Source organism: Oncorhynchus mykiss, chromosome 18, assembly GCF_057628025.1.
Source record: "Oncorhynchus mykiss isolate SJ-2025 chromosome 18, ASM5762802v1, whole genome shotgun sequence".
Lineage (NCBI taxonomy): Eukaryota > Metazoa > Chordata > Actinopteri > Salmoniformes > Salmonidae > Oncorhynchus > Oncorhynchus mykiss.
In genome coordinates, this window is record NC_143039.1 from 64063236 (window position 1) to 64078602 (window position 15367).

The 15367-nt window shown below is 45.2% G+C and overlaps 1 protein-coding gene across 1 annotated transcript in view; it reads left to right on the forward strand.

The window, feature by feature from the left end:
• The window catches only part of LOC110496862 (adhesion G protein-coupled receptor B2), a 459244-nt gene that overhangs the window by 362818 nt on the left and 81059 nt on the right, over nt 1-15367 (forward strand). Inside the window, 6 exon segments of the mRNA XM_090209074.1 lie at nt 487-590; nt 2661-2763; nt 3123-3273; nt 6172-6241; nt 8752-8818; nt 13249-13334. Of these exon segments, the coding sequence (XP_090065200.1) occupies nt 487-590; nt 2661-2763; nt 3123-3273; nt 6172-6241; nt 8752-8818; nt 13249-13334 (581 nt within the window).

A 15367-nucleotide genomic window follows, 5' to 3' on the forward strand; every position in this document is an offset into this window, starting at 1 on the left:
GTCAGCATGTTGGGTGGGACAGATAGGAAGATGTGCAGATGGAGTGAGTGTGAAAATGGAGACAGCATATTGGATGGGACAGGTTGGAAGGTGTGCAGATGGAGAGAGTGTGAAAATGGAGACAGCATATTGGATGGGACAGGTAGGAAGATGTGCAGATGGAGAGAGTGTGAAAATGGAGACAGCATATTAGATGGGACAGGTAGGAAGATGTGAAGATGGAGAGAGTGTGAAAATGGAGACAGCATATTGGATGGGACAGGTAGGAAGATGTGCAGATGGAGAGAGTGTGGAAATGGATTCAGCATATTGGATGGGACAGGTTGGAAGGTGTGCAGATGGAGAGAGCGTGAAAATGGAGTTGATGAATGATCTGTGACTCAGACTATAAGGGCCAGAGACATTTTATTAACCCTCTATTTCTGTACCCCTCCCCTATCCCCCCCCCCACCACCCCTTTCTCTCTCTCTCTCTCTCTCTGTGCAGGAAATGGGTCCGTCCAGTATGCCCTCTGTACCCCTCATGGTGGGCTGTGGGGTCTCCTGCAGTGCTCTGCTTATCCTGTTGCTCATCTATGCTGCCTTCTGGAGGTGAGCAAACACAAACACACACACATACACACAAACACAAACACAAACAAACACACACTTTCTCTCACACCGTCACACACAAAAACAACCACTTTCTCTGGAACTCACATGCACACACACACACACATACACACACACACACAAAAACACACACTTTCTCTGGAACACGCACACACAAAAAAAAACATACACTTTCTCTCGAACACACAACCACACACACACACACACACACGCACACGCATGAAAAAAACAACTTTCTCTGGAACACAACCACACATCGCTGCATGGGGCTACACCCCCCGAGTCACTGCCAGTCTTCACAAATCTATTTCTGGGCTGTTAGAGGAGGCCTGTTTCTGCAGACTCTTACCATAAGAGATTAAGCCAGGGGGAGAAAATCCCGGGTTGGCTCGACAGTGGAGCAGTCCACTCCAAAACTCCAATTAGGCCTAATGGAGAACCAATGGGCGAAGGCATAGCCAGACTCTCAGACTGGGGAGATTAATTGTGTGTGAGAGAGAGGGGGGGGGGGGGTATGGAGAGTGACATCAGTGGTAGACAAGGAGGGAGAGAGAGAGATCATGAAGGAGGGACAGAGAGCGAGAGACTGTGATGGAGGGATGGAGAGGGGGGAGAGAGAGTGACCGTGAAGGAGGGATGGATAGAGAGAGAGATTGTGAAGGAAGAACGGAGAGATAGAGGGAGAGAGAGAGATTGTGAAGGAGGGATGGAGAGAGAGAGGGAGAGAGAGAGATTGTGAAGGAGGGATGGCGAGAGGAGGAGAGAGATCGACTATGAAGGAGAGATGGAGAGAGAGCGAGAGAGAGAGAGAGAGAGATTGTGAAGGAAGAACGGATAGAGAGAGGGAGAGAGAGAGATTGTGAAGGAAGAATGGAGAGAGGGAGGGAGAGAGAGAGATTGTGAAGGAAGGATGAGAGAGGGAGAGATTGTGAAGGAAGAATGGGGAGAGAGAGGGAGAGAGAGATTGTGAAGGGGGGATGGAGAGAGGGAGAGATTGTGAAGGAAGAACAGTAGGCTGATCCAGAGCAGATGGCAGGTATCCTAGTGGTTAGAGCCTAGTGGTTAGAGTCTAGTGGTTAGAGCCTAGTGGTTAGAGCCTAGTGGTTAGAGCCTAGTGGTAAAAGCCTAGTGGTTAGAGCCTAGTGGTTAGAGTCTAGTGGTTAGAGCCTAGTGGTTAGAGCCTAGTGGTTAGAGCCTAGTGGTAAAAGCCTAGTGGTTAGAGCCTAGTGGTTAGAGTCTAGTGGTTAGAATCTAGTGGTTAGAGTCTAGTGGTTAGAGTCTAGTGGTTAGAGTCTAGTGGTTAGAGCCTAGTGGTTAGAGTCTAGTGGTTAGAGTCTAGTGGTTAGAGTCTAGTGGTTAGAGTCTAGTGGTTAGAGCCTAGTGGTTAGAGTCTAGTGGTTAGAGTCTAGTGGTTAGAGTCTAGTGGTTAGAGTCTAGTGGTTAGAGTCTAGTGGTTAGGGCCTAGTGGTTAGAGTCTAGTGGTTAGAGTCTAGTGGTTAGAGCCTAGTGGCTAGAGTCTAGTGGTTAGAGCCTAGTGGTTAGAGCCTAGTGGTAAAATCCTAGTGGTTAGAGCCTAGTGGTTAGAGCCTAGTGGTTAGAGTCTAGTGGTTAGAGTCTAGTGGTTAGAGCCTAGTCGTTAGAGCCTAGTGGTTAAACCCTAGTGGTAAGAGCCTAGTGGTTAGAGCCTAGTGGTTAGAGCCTAGTGGTTAGAGCCTAGTGGAAAAAGCCTAGTGGTTAGAGCCTAGTGGTTAGAGCCTAGTGGTTAGAGTTTTGGGCCAGTAACCGAAAGGTTGCTAGATCGAATCCCCGAGCTAAACAAGGCAGTTAACCCACTGTTCCTAGACCGTCATTGTAAATAAGAATTTGTTCTTTACTGACTTGCCTAGTTAAAGAAAGGTCAAATTAAAATGAACACATGACCATGTTCAGGAAAGGAATCAGTCCATCAGTTCAACTTCATCGCTTCACATTTTGTTTCCCCTCTTTCCTCCTTCCTTCTTTCTCTTCTTCTTTTCATTCTTTCTGCGTGTCTTTCTCTTTGTCTCTCAGGTATATCCGTTCAGAGAGGTCTATCATCTTGGTCAATTTTTGTCTCTCCATCCTGGCCTCCAACATCTTGATACTGGTTGGACAGTCCCAGACACTCAGCAAGGTGAGAACAGGACACACACACGCACACGCACACACACAAACACACACACACGCAAACATGCACGCACACACAACGGCCGTCAATTCAGTTATAGTCATGTTACACATTGTACTGTTGTTTATCTGTTCTAGTAGATTATTTTGAAGAGCCTCAATCAGGTGTCAAAACTATTTTAGGTAGATTACTACTCACCTCTGCTCTGTCAACTGTTGTTGTTGATTATCACTCCTACATTCTCATTCCTTTATCTGTTTCTTCTTTCCTACACCTTCATCACTGTCTGTCACTCTGTCACTATCCCTCTCCCTCACCATCTCTCTCTTGTCCTCTCTCCTCCCTCACCCTCACTCTCTCTACAGGGCCTGTGTACTGTGACTGCTGCTTTCCTTCATTTCTTCTTCTTGGCATCGTTCTGCTGGGTACTGACAGAGGCGTGGCAGTCTTACCTGGCTGTGATTGGCAAGATGAGGACACGCCTCATACGCAAACGCTTCCTGTGCCTGGGCTGGGGTAGGTACACACACACACAGGCATGCACAAACATAAACACACACATAAACCCACACAAACATATCTCAACCATACAGGGTCTGCATACTGGAATAAAGGTGAAAGTTCACAATAACTTCCATCTTCCCATCCACATACATTAGGTGGAGAAATGATTCTGATCGTTTTAATTCTGTCACACTGCACAGTCAGTCAGTGTCCTGTTGAATGCGTCTCCTGTACAACAACCTCATGCCTTGCTAAAGGAGATGACAGAGGATAAGAAATGCTATTGGATAACATCTCCTCTGACAGAGGCAAGATCCAGGGAGATAGAACCTAGCAATTACAAGCAATGGAATCCCTGCTCCCATTCATCCCCTGTTCTTATCCCTTATGCATCCACCTATCTGATCCATTAAGTCACTGATGCCCTTAACGGATATAGAGTCCCAAATGACACCTTATTCCCTATTTAGTACTCTATATTTGACAATATTCCATCTTTAGTGCACTACTTTTGACCAGGGGGTTATGGTCAAATGTAGTGAACTAAATTAGGAATAGGGTGCCATTTGGGATTTAGACATAGCAATGCTGGGATGTATGAATGCCATAAAGTCACATAGATTGAGAAAACATGAAACAGTATTAAAGGGAGGGAGGGAGGGAGGGAGGCAGGGAGTGTGGGGGGGAGGGAGGGAGGGAGATAGATGAGAACAACTTATCAGGGATACGTCCCTAGATGTTGCAATTTTAACTCGAATACTGATCGAAATCAGTCACCATGACAACGGCAGATTGTGCAGAGTCGTGAGGGAGTGTGTGTGATGTGTGTTTGTGTTTGAAAAGGCATCATATTTATGTAACGTTAGCACCCCACCCAGCCACACCACATCTCTTTTTGTAATGTGTGATTTTCTAATTGCAGTTCATTTGCTGGCATTGTCACAGCTTTGTTAATTACATTAATATTTCAGTCATACTCATTACGGACCCAGCATCATTTTTTGACACACACACAAACAATTTCTCTATCTCACTCACAAACATATGCTCATGCACAAACACACACACACACACACACACACACACACACACACACGCACACGCACACGCACGCACACACACACACACACACACACACACACACACACACACACACACACACACACACACACACACACTGGTTCAAGGAAGCACAATGCATCACAGAAGAAAATCCTCTTGTCGTAGAGTGAGATGAAAACAGCAGGCACTGGACAGGGACCCTACGGAGTATGTTAACCAAGGCTGTAATACCCTTAGTAGTGAACTCTGATCCTTACTAGGCCTACTTCTCCTGCCTCGGGCTAGTCCCTGTTACATCCCTAGATACATCCATTAACTAAGAGAGAGTGACTAGAGGAGGTAAGTCCCCATTATGTCCATGTGTATTTCAGTCTACAGTCACACGTTACATGTCCGAGTTAAATTACAGTACATTTTCTTGGTCTAACTGAATTTCAGTGTTGCAAAATAGCACATTGTGTTGATGTATTGTCAAGAGGATACATCTATTCTCTTGCTGATATATATTTGTTCTTCTATCATCCTCTCCTCCTATCATCCTATCTCCCCCATCATCCTCTCCTCTTATCATCTCTCTCCCTATCATCCTCTCTCCCCATCATCCTCTCTCCCCATCATCCTCTCTCCCTATCATCCTCTCCTCCCATCATCCTCTCTCCCCCATCACCCTCTCCACTTATCATCCTATCTCCCCCTATCATCCTTTCCTCTTATCATCCACTTCTTTAATCATCCTCTCATCCTATCATCCTCTCTCCCCATCATTCTCCCATCATCCTATCTCCCCATATCATCCACTCTCCCCTATCATCCTCTCCTCCTATCTCCCCCATCATCCTCTTCCCGTATCATCATCTCTCCCCCTATCATCCTCTTGCCCATCATCCTCTATCCCCATCATCCTCTCCCCCTATCATCCTCTCCTCCTATCATCCTGTCCTCCTACCATCCTCTCTCACTATCCTCATAGCATCCTCTCTCCCCATTATCCTCCTGTCATCCTATCCCCCCTATCATCCTCTCCTCCTATCATCCTCTCCTCCTATCATCCTCTCTCCCCATCGTCCTCCCATCATCCTATCTCCCCATATCATCTTCCCTCCCCATCATCCTCTCCTCCTATCTCCCCCATCATCCTCCTATCATCCTATCTCCCCATATCATCCTCTCTCCCCATCATCCTCTCCTCCTCTCCTTCTATCTCCCCCTATCATCCTCTCTCCCATCATCCTCTCTCCCCATCATCCTCTACCCTACCATCATCTCCTGCTACCATCCTCTCCTCCCATCATCCTCTCCTCCTATTATCCTCTCCTCCTATGATTCTCTCTCCCCATCATCCTCTCCTCCTTTCATCCTCTCCCCCTATCATCCTCTCTCCCCATCATCCTCTCCTCCTATCATCCTCTCTCCCTATCATCCTCTCCTCCTAACATTCTCTTCTCCTATCATCCTCTCTCCCTATCATTCTCTCTCCCTATCATCCTATATCCCTATCATCCTCTCTCCCCATCACCCTCTCCTCCTCTCATCCTGTCTACCTGCTGCTTGTATTTCTATCATTAGTATTTTTCCTGTGTATGTCTCTCTATATCTTTCATTCTCTCCCTTCTTCCTTCTGTCTTGCTTCCTCTCTCCCTCCCTCGCTCCTGCTCCCGCTTCCCTCTCTCTCTCTCTCTCTCTCTCTCTCTCTCTCACTCACTCAATCACTTACTCACTCACTCACTCACTCACTCACTCTCTCAATTCAATCAATATCAATGAGCTTTATTGGCATGGGAAACATATGTTTGCATTGCCTAAGCAAGTGAAATAGATAATACATCTCTCTCTCTCTTTCTCTCTTAGGTCTCCCAGCCCTGGTGGTTGCTGTGTCAGTAGGTTTCACTAGAGCCAGAGGTTACGGTACACCCAGCTAGTGAGTACACACCTATGACCTGTGACGTCTTAACTCCATACCCAACATGGCTTTTCATCATTAGCACTCTGTGTTTCTGAGTATGGTACTGTGATTTGCAGTGCACTTTTCAATGGTAACTGAGAATTAACATGCATGTATACCTATTGATTATAGAAGAATATAACTTCCAAATGCCCCATTAGCTTAGTTCAGCTGTCGTACCCCATCAGAACACAATGTTTGTTAACAATGTAAATGTAAACAAGCGCTGTATAGCCTCAAACCACGGTTATACTTTTTATATCATGGGTGGTCAGTCCTTGTATCCATAGCTCTGTCTATGAATTTGAGAGTGGTTACGGATACACACACACCACACACAAATAGACTGCAGCTGTAAACTTTTAACTCTTCACATACAGTATTTTAAAGAGCCAGGGAAGAGGCTTTTACAGCACGAGCAGACGACCCTGCATGACCTTGGATCTAGACCAAGGTCTTGAACTCCACTGTACAAAAACTCCCACGTTTCCATTTACCCTGCACTTTAGAGACTCAAAGATCAAGGATATCAACAAGTTGTGTATGGTCATGTGACTTGCAGTGCACTTTGGGTCATATATACAGGGCCTTCAGAAAGTTCACACCCCGTGACTTTTTCCACATGTTGTTGTGTTACAGACGGAATAAAAAATGTCCTAGACTGGCCTACACTGCTCTACACTGGCCTACACTTGCCTACACTGCTCTACACTGGCCTACACTGCTCTACACTGGCCTACACTGGCCTACACTGACCTACACTGGCCTACACTGCTCTACACTGGCCTACACTGCTCTACACTGGCCTACACTGGCCTACACTGGCCTGACCCATAATGTCAAAGTGGAATTATGTTTTTAGATTTTTCTACAAATTAATACAAAATTAAAAGCTCAAATGTCGAGCCAATAAGTAGCCAACCCCTTTTTTATGACAAGCCTAAATACGTTTAGTAAACATTTGCTTAACAAGTCACATAATAAGTTGCATGGACTCATTATGCAATAATAGTGTTTAATATGATTTTTGAATGACTACCTCATCTCTGCATCCCACACGTACAAATATCCCTCAGTCATGCAGTGAATTTCAAACACTGGTCCAACCACAAAGATCAGGTAGGTTTTACAATTCCTCGCTAAGAAGGGAACCTATTGGTAGATTGGTTAAAAAAAAAAAGCTTTAATTGAATTTTCTTTAAGCATAGTTATTAATTACACTGTGGATGGTGTATCAATACACCCAGTAACTACAAAGATACAGGCTTCCTTCCTAACTCAGTTGCCGGAGAGGAAGGAAACCGCTCAGGGATTTCACCATGATGAAATGGTAACTTTAAAAGAGCGACAGAGTTGAATGGCTTTGATAGGAGAAAACTGAGAATAGTTCAACAACATTGTAGTTACTTCACAATACTAACCTAAATGGCAGAGTGAAAAGGTGGAAGCCTGTACAGAATAAAACATTTCAAAACATGCATCCTGTTTGCAGTTAGGTACAAAAGTAAAACTGCAGAAAAGGTGACTAAGAAATGTACGTTATGTTCTGAATACAAAGCATCATGTTTGGTGTGAATCCAACAGAACACATCACTGAGTACCACTCTTCATATTTTCAAGCATGGTGGCGGCTGCATCATGTTATCGGGTATGCTTGTCATCGGCAATGACTAGGGAGTTTTTTGGGGATAAAAAGAAATGGAATAGTGCTTAGCACAGGCAAAATCCTAAAGGAAAACCTTGTTCAGTCTGTTCCAACAGACACTGGAAGACAAATTCACCTTTCAGCAGGACAATAACCTAAAACACAAGGCCAAATATACACTGGAGTTGCTTATCAAGATGACATTAAATGTTCCTGAGTGGCCTAGTTACAGTTTGAACTTAAATCAACTTGAAAATCTATGGCAAGACTTGAAAATGGCTGTCTAGCAATGACGAACAACCAACTTGACAGAGCTTGAAGAATTTAGAAAATAATAATGTGCCAATCTTGTACAATCCAGGTGTGCAAGGCTCTTAGAGACTTACCCAGAACGACTCACAGCTCTAATCACTGCCAAAAGGTGATTCTAACATGTATTATTGACTCAGGGGTGTGAATACCTTTGTAAATGAGATATTTACGTATTTCATTATTAATACATTTGCATACATTTCTAAAACATGTTTTGACTTTGTCATTATCAGGTATTGTGTGTAGATGAGAGTCAAAAAATATATTTTATATGTTTTGAATTCAGGCTGTAACACAACAAAATGTTAAATGAGTCAAGGGGTATGAATGTTAATCCCCTAAGTAAATACAGGTTTTAATTGCCTGTATTGGAAGTCTTAGGTACCCCTAAAGACAAATAGCAAAGTGGTTCTCACACATAGGTCCTAGTCATTAAACACAGACTAAAATACATTTGACAGAACAGGGCTTATGCGCTAAAGAAGTTTTACATTCATAATAATGCTTTTTTCTCTCTCTCTTAATTTAGTTGTTGGCTGTCCTTGGAAGGCGGGCTTCTCTATGCCTTTGTCGGTCCTGCAGCCGTCATCGTATTGGTGGGTACCCACTTTTATCCCTGTTCTCATTGGTCATTCTGGCTCTCTGTCGGCAGGCTTGTCCCGCCTCTGAACTTATCATCCTCCCTTTAGCTATTTGTTATGCCTGTCGTACAGATCAGAAAGGGGTCAGAACTGCATATGGTTTAGATGGCCCCTGAGGGTTGACATACCGTAGCAACCTTTTTACCACTCTAGGTCCTCATCAGGCTCCCATCACTGGAGGACAGGGGGAAGATAAACACCACAAAGTCATTTATTTGTTAATTTGCCACTAGCGGTTTCTTTCAGAGTTACCCGTGTCAGACAAATATGGAAGAGAACATTCACAGAGAAAGCATTCTCCAATGTGCCACTACACAATCCTATCTCCTAGCTGTCTCTTTACATTCTACCGTGCCTCACTGGCATCCCTATGTTGAGGGCTAAACATGATTTACTTGTGAATTGTTTGACTAACTGTGTTCTGGTACCCTCCTTCAGCCTTTTCATCATTTGCAGCCTTTTCAACCTTTCCAAGGTTTCCATTACTGTAAAGCATGAGTTCACTTCTTTAGGCATAGATACAGTATATTTATCGGAGTCAATACAGTACTAAGAGAAAATCGTATAGATGTGTCACGGCTTTCTTCCTGGGAAGGAGAGGCGGATCGAAACGCAGCGTGGTTATAGTTCATGGTTCTTTAATAAGAAAACTCAAACATGAACAAACTACAAAACAATAAACGTGAAAACCGTAACAGTCCTAACTGGTGCATAAAACACAAAGACAGGAAACAATCACCCACAAAATACCCAAAGAATATGGCTGCCTAAATATGGCTCCCAATCAGAGACAACGATAAACACCTGCCTCTGATTGAGAACCAATCCAGGCAACCATAGACTTACCTAGACACCTAAAAGAACACAACCCCATAAAATCTACAAAAACCCCTAGACAAGACAAAACACATAAATCACCCATGTCACACCCTTGCCTAACCAAAATAATAAAGAAAACAAAGATAACTAAGGCCAGGGCGTGACAGTACCCCCCCCCCCCCCCCCCCCAAAGGTGCGGACTCCTGGCCGCACACCTAAACCCATAGGGGAGGGTCTGGGTGGGCGTCTGTCCACGGTGGCGGCTCTGGCGCGGGACGTGGACCCCACTCCACCATAGTCTTAGTCCGTTTTTGTAGCATCCTAGGAACGGCGACCCTCGCCGCCGACCTAGGATTGGCAACCCTACTAAATGGCCCCACTGGACTAAGGGGCAGCTCCGGACTGAGGTAGCTCAGGCTGGTTGGCGGCTCTGGCGGATCCTGGCTGAATGGCGGCTCTGGCGGATCCTGGCTGTCTGGCGGCTCTGGCGGATCCTGGCAGACTGGCGGCTCCGGCGGATCCTGGCGGCTCTGGCGGATCCTGGCTGACTGGCGGCTCTGGAAGATCCTGGCTGACTGGCGGCTCTGGAAGATCCTGGACAGACGGGAGACTAGCAGCTCTGGACAGACGGGAGACTCTAGCAGCTCTGGACAGACGGGTGACTCTAGCAGCTCTGGACAGATGGGAGACTCTAGCAGCTCTGGACAGACGGGAGACTCTAGCAGCTCTGGACAGACGGGAGACTCTAGCAGCTCTGGACAGACGGGAGACTCTATCAGCTCTGGACAGACGAGGCGCACTGTAGGCCTGGTGCGTGGTGCCGGCGCTGGTGGTACTGGGCCGAGGACACGCACCTCAGGGCGAGTGCGGGGAGGAGGAACAGGGAGTACTGGGCTCTGGACACGCACCAGCCCTCCGGTGGCAGCCCCGCGCACCAGGCTTCCTGTGCGTGGAGGTGGCACTGGATAGACCGGACCGTGCAGGCGCACTGGAGCTCTTGAGCACCGAGCCTGCCCAACCTTACCTGGACGAATGCTCCCGGTCGCCCTGCCAGTGCGGCGAGGTGGAATAGCCCGCACTGGGCTGTGCAGGCGAACCGGGGACACCATGCGTAAGTGCTGGTGCCATGTACGCCGGCCCAAGGAGATGCACTGGAGACCAGATGCGTAGAGCCGGCTTCATGGCACTTGGCTCGATGCCCACTCTAACCCGGCCGATACGAGGAGCTGGTATGTACTCCACCGGGCTATGCACCCGCACTGGGGACACCGTGCGCTCCACAGCATAACACGGTGCCTGCCCGGGCTATCTCGCTCTCCAGTAAGCACAGGAAGTTGGTGCAGGTCTCCTACCTGGCTTCGCCATACTTCCTGTGTGCCCCCCCCCCAATAAATTTTAGGGGATGACTCTCGGGCTTCCTACCGCACCGCCGTGCTCGTTTCTCCAACTCCATTCTCCTATAACCCTCCTCGCACTGCTCCAGTGAATCCCAGGCGGGCTCCGGCACTCTCCCTGGGTCGAACGCCCACCTGTCTATCTCTTCCCAAGTCGTATAATCCAGATTCTGCTCCCAAATCCAATAATCCTGACATCGCTGCTCCTCCTGCCGCTGCCTGTCACCACGCCGCTTGGTCCTGTTGTGGTGGGTGATTCTGTCATGGCTTTCTTCCTGGGAAGGAGAGGCGGACCAAAACGCAGCGTGGTTATAGTTCATGGTTCTTTAATAAGAAAACTCAAACATGAACAAACTACAAAACAATAAACGTGAAAACCGTAACAGTCCTAACTGGTGCATAAAACACAAAGACAGGAAACAATCACCCACAAAATACCCAAAGAATATGGCTGCCTAAATATGGCTCCCAATCAGAGACAACGATAAACACCTGCCTCTGATTGAGAACCAATCCAGGCAACCATAGACTTACCTAGACACCTAAAAGAACACAACCTCATAAATCTACAAAAACCCCTAGACAAGACAAAACACATAAATCACCCATGCCACACCCTGGCCTAACCAAAATAATAAAGAAAATAAAGATAACTAAGGCCAGGGCGTGACAAGATGTTTGTGTGCTATGCAACTTCAGTTGTTATAAAATAGGTAGAAAGATGCTCATTGGAAGCAATGGTCCTCCTGGTAATCCTTCTAAAACTCCAAGGTACACCTCTATATTTAGTTGATAAGCCTTTATTAAAACAATAACAATATTCTACTTTGCAGAGAGTAGAATGCCTCTGTGGCTTTGTTAATAACGGATATCTCTACCTTATGCTTCTTTGTAGGATTAGTGACGGCAGCTTGCGGGAGTTCCTGTGTCAATACGCACACTATCAATTATCCAGATGAACACAGGCACTATATTACAACTGTGTGTGTGTGTGGGTCGGTGTGTGTGTATGTGCATGTGGGTATATGTGTTTGTGACAAACCAGGTGTTTGCAATGTGTGTGTGTACATCTATAGCTACTGTTTGTCCCTGCTCACCTCGTGTTGTGTTCGGGTAGCCCCTCAAACAAACAGATGTAATTGAGAGGAGTACATCAGAGGAACACAGGCCTCCCCCAGGATGACCGTCTAATTAATGTAGAAAATAATAAATCTAGCCTTCGGCACATAACGGGGCTGGAGACCGGCGTCTCCCACGGTAATGGGGCCGGACATGACGGGAATGTCAACAGGAAGGAAAGACGCAGATGAAAGCATCAAACAACATGGAAGACATGAACATCTAAAACAAATCAGTGCAGATTCATGGTTGAAAATGAGAGATCAATGAAGTGCTCAGTGTCGTAGAGATATAGATTACTATCGAAAGACAAGAAACGAAAAATAAATGTTTCTGCTGTATCAATGCAGTCAAAACGAAGGTTAGTATGGAAAAACATTCAATCAGAAAACAGACGGAGGTCGCGGAGTAAAGATCACTAATCTCCTTTCTAAACTCCTTTCTCTTCTCAAGGTGAATAAACAAGCTTTTCTATGGCAGGCAGTGGGAGCAGACTGACATGAAGAGAGACAAGGGATTCAATTTGGTAGGACAAGGTTAGGGTCAGGTGAGAAAGTGAAAGAAAGAGAGAAGGGAGAGAGGGGAGGGAGAGGAGTAGAGAGGGGGAGCAAACGGGATCAGGATTTAGAGTGACATGTCACTGATGTGGAAAATCTCCCAGATGGGCAGGATTTCCGAATGGAAAAGTGCTGCTTGGCTGGGGTATGTCTGTTTGCATGTGTGAATGAGTGGCTGGGTGCATGGGTGTGTGTGTATTGTGAATCAGTGGGTCAGGGATCACAGCTGTAAGGAGGCTTAATAGACCCCCTCTGTCCTAAACAGGACATGGTCGGGACAGAGGGGCAGAGACTCAAGACACAATCTGCCCACTTCTACTACATCACCCTGTCCATTGTAGTGATTGCAGAGCCTTGTCAAGAAGCCTGAATCAAATTACAATAAAACTGGACATGAATCTGATTATTTACTCTCTCTGCCTGTCTGTCTGTCTGTCTGTCTGTCTGTCTGTCTGTCTGTCTGTCTCTCTCTCTCTCTCTCTCTCTCGCTCTCTAGGTGAACATGCTGATTGGCATTGTGGTCTTCAACAAGCTCATGTCTCGAGATGGCATCTCGGACAAGTCTAAAAAGCAAAGAGCTGGGTAGGAAGACCAGACCTAGAACTATAAAACTAGAACAGTCTGCCTGTCTCACACCAACACACACCATGCATGGACCATTCATTTCTTAGTTCATTTTTTTGCATTTGTATTGTTGTATTAATGCATTATTGGAGCTAGAACCATAAGCGTTTCGCTGCATCTACGATAACATCTGCAAAATATGTGTCCAATATGTGTCCACAACCATCTACATGCTCAGCATCTACCTGGAGGGGCAAGGACTCTTCACTGTTTTGGGATGATTTGATTATGCGTATACAATATTTACTTGTTCCAGCAATATAAATAGAGTGACTATAAACATGAATCAGGTCAATGGGTGTCTCTCTAGTGATTCTATTTCTATGGTTCCTGCATCCTTATCTGCGTAAGAGATCTTATGGAGAAAGAGGAGTCCCACAAAGATGCAGACAAAGAGAAACCACGAGTATGTCAACTCTTTTAAATAACCCTGAACACACAAATAGACTGCTGTCGCGTCCGTCATAACGATGAGACCAAGGCGCAGCGTGAAAAGAATCCATTCATCTTCTAATAAAGAAACATCAAACAAACTAACAAAAGAACAAAACGACCGTGACGCCATATAACACGAGTGCTGACAGGCAACTACACATAGACAATAACCCACAAAACCAACATGGAAATGGCAACCTAAATAGGATCCCCAATCAGAGACAACGATAAACAGCTGTCTCTGATTGGGAACCAATTCAGGCCACCATAGACCGACAACTGCAGTTATAAGCCTTTAACTCTTCACATACAGTATGTTAATGAGCGAGTACAGAGGCTTTTTACATTACTATACAAACACTCCTACACATTTTCATTTACCATGGCCTGTAGAGACTCAAACATCAAGGATGTCAACATCAATGACATAAATACCACTCAGTCTATTTTGACTCTACAGAGGCATTGCAGGAACATACAGTATATCTAGTAGCTACTGTGATAATGACTTCCAGGGTGACATGATTGACTATGATAATGTGTAGACGATATACAAACAGACTAAGGTCATGGACATGCATACAGTTTACGTATAATGATTCATAATGCAGTCTCACATACACACACACATATGTATGGGCATATACACACACACATGCATCGACACAGATACACACACACACATGCATCAACACAGATACACACGGGGACACAACACACACACACATTACAGTAGAGTGGTTTCCTCTAGTCCCTGGTCTGTAATTCCATCAGCGGTGATTTGTCATTGGTACTAATCCAATGAGCAGAGATTTCAATGTCCTCCCAGCTAAATCCATGCTTTCATTTCCCTGCAAATTGATTTGATCTCTCGCTTCTCTCTCTTCTCTCTCTTCTCTCCATTGTCCTGTGATGTCAAATCAATCTTGTTGCTAGGTGCTCTGGGGGTTAATTGTTTAGTTCTCTATATGAGGGTTGATGGTATAGTTCTCTATATGGGGGTTAATGGTATAGTTATCTATCTGAGGGTTAATGGTATAGTTCTCTATACGAGGGTTAATGGTATAGTTCTCTCTCTGAGGGTTAATGTTATAGTTCTCTATATGAGGGTTAATGGTATAGTTCTCTCTAGGGGTTAATGGTATAGTTCTCTATCTGAGGGTTAATGGTATAGTTCTCTATATGAGGGTTAATGGTATAGTTCTCTCTAGGGGTTAATGGTATAGTTCTCTCTAGGGGTTAATGGTATAGTTCTCTATATGAGGGTTAATGGTATAGTTCTCTATATGAGGGTTAATGGTACAGTTCTCTATATGAGGGTTAATGGTATAGTTCTCTATATAAAGGTTAATGATATAGTTCTCTCTCTGAGGGTTAATGGTATAGTTCTCTATATAAGGGTTAATGGTATAGTTCTCTCTCTGAGGGTTAATGGTATAGTTCTCTATATAAGGGTTAATGGTATAGTTCTCTATCTGAGGGTTAATGGTATAGTTCTCTATATAATGGTTAATGGTATAGTTCTCTCTCTGAGGGTTAATGGTATAGTTCTCTAT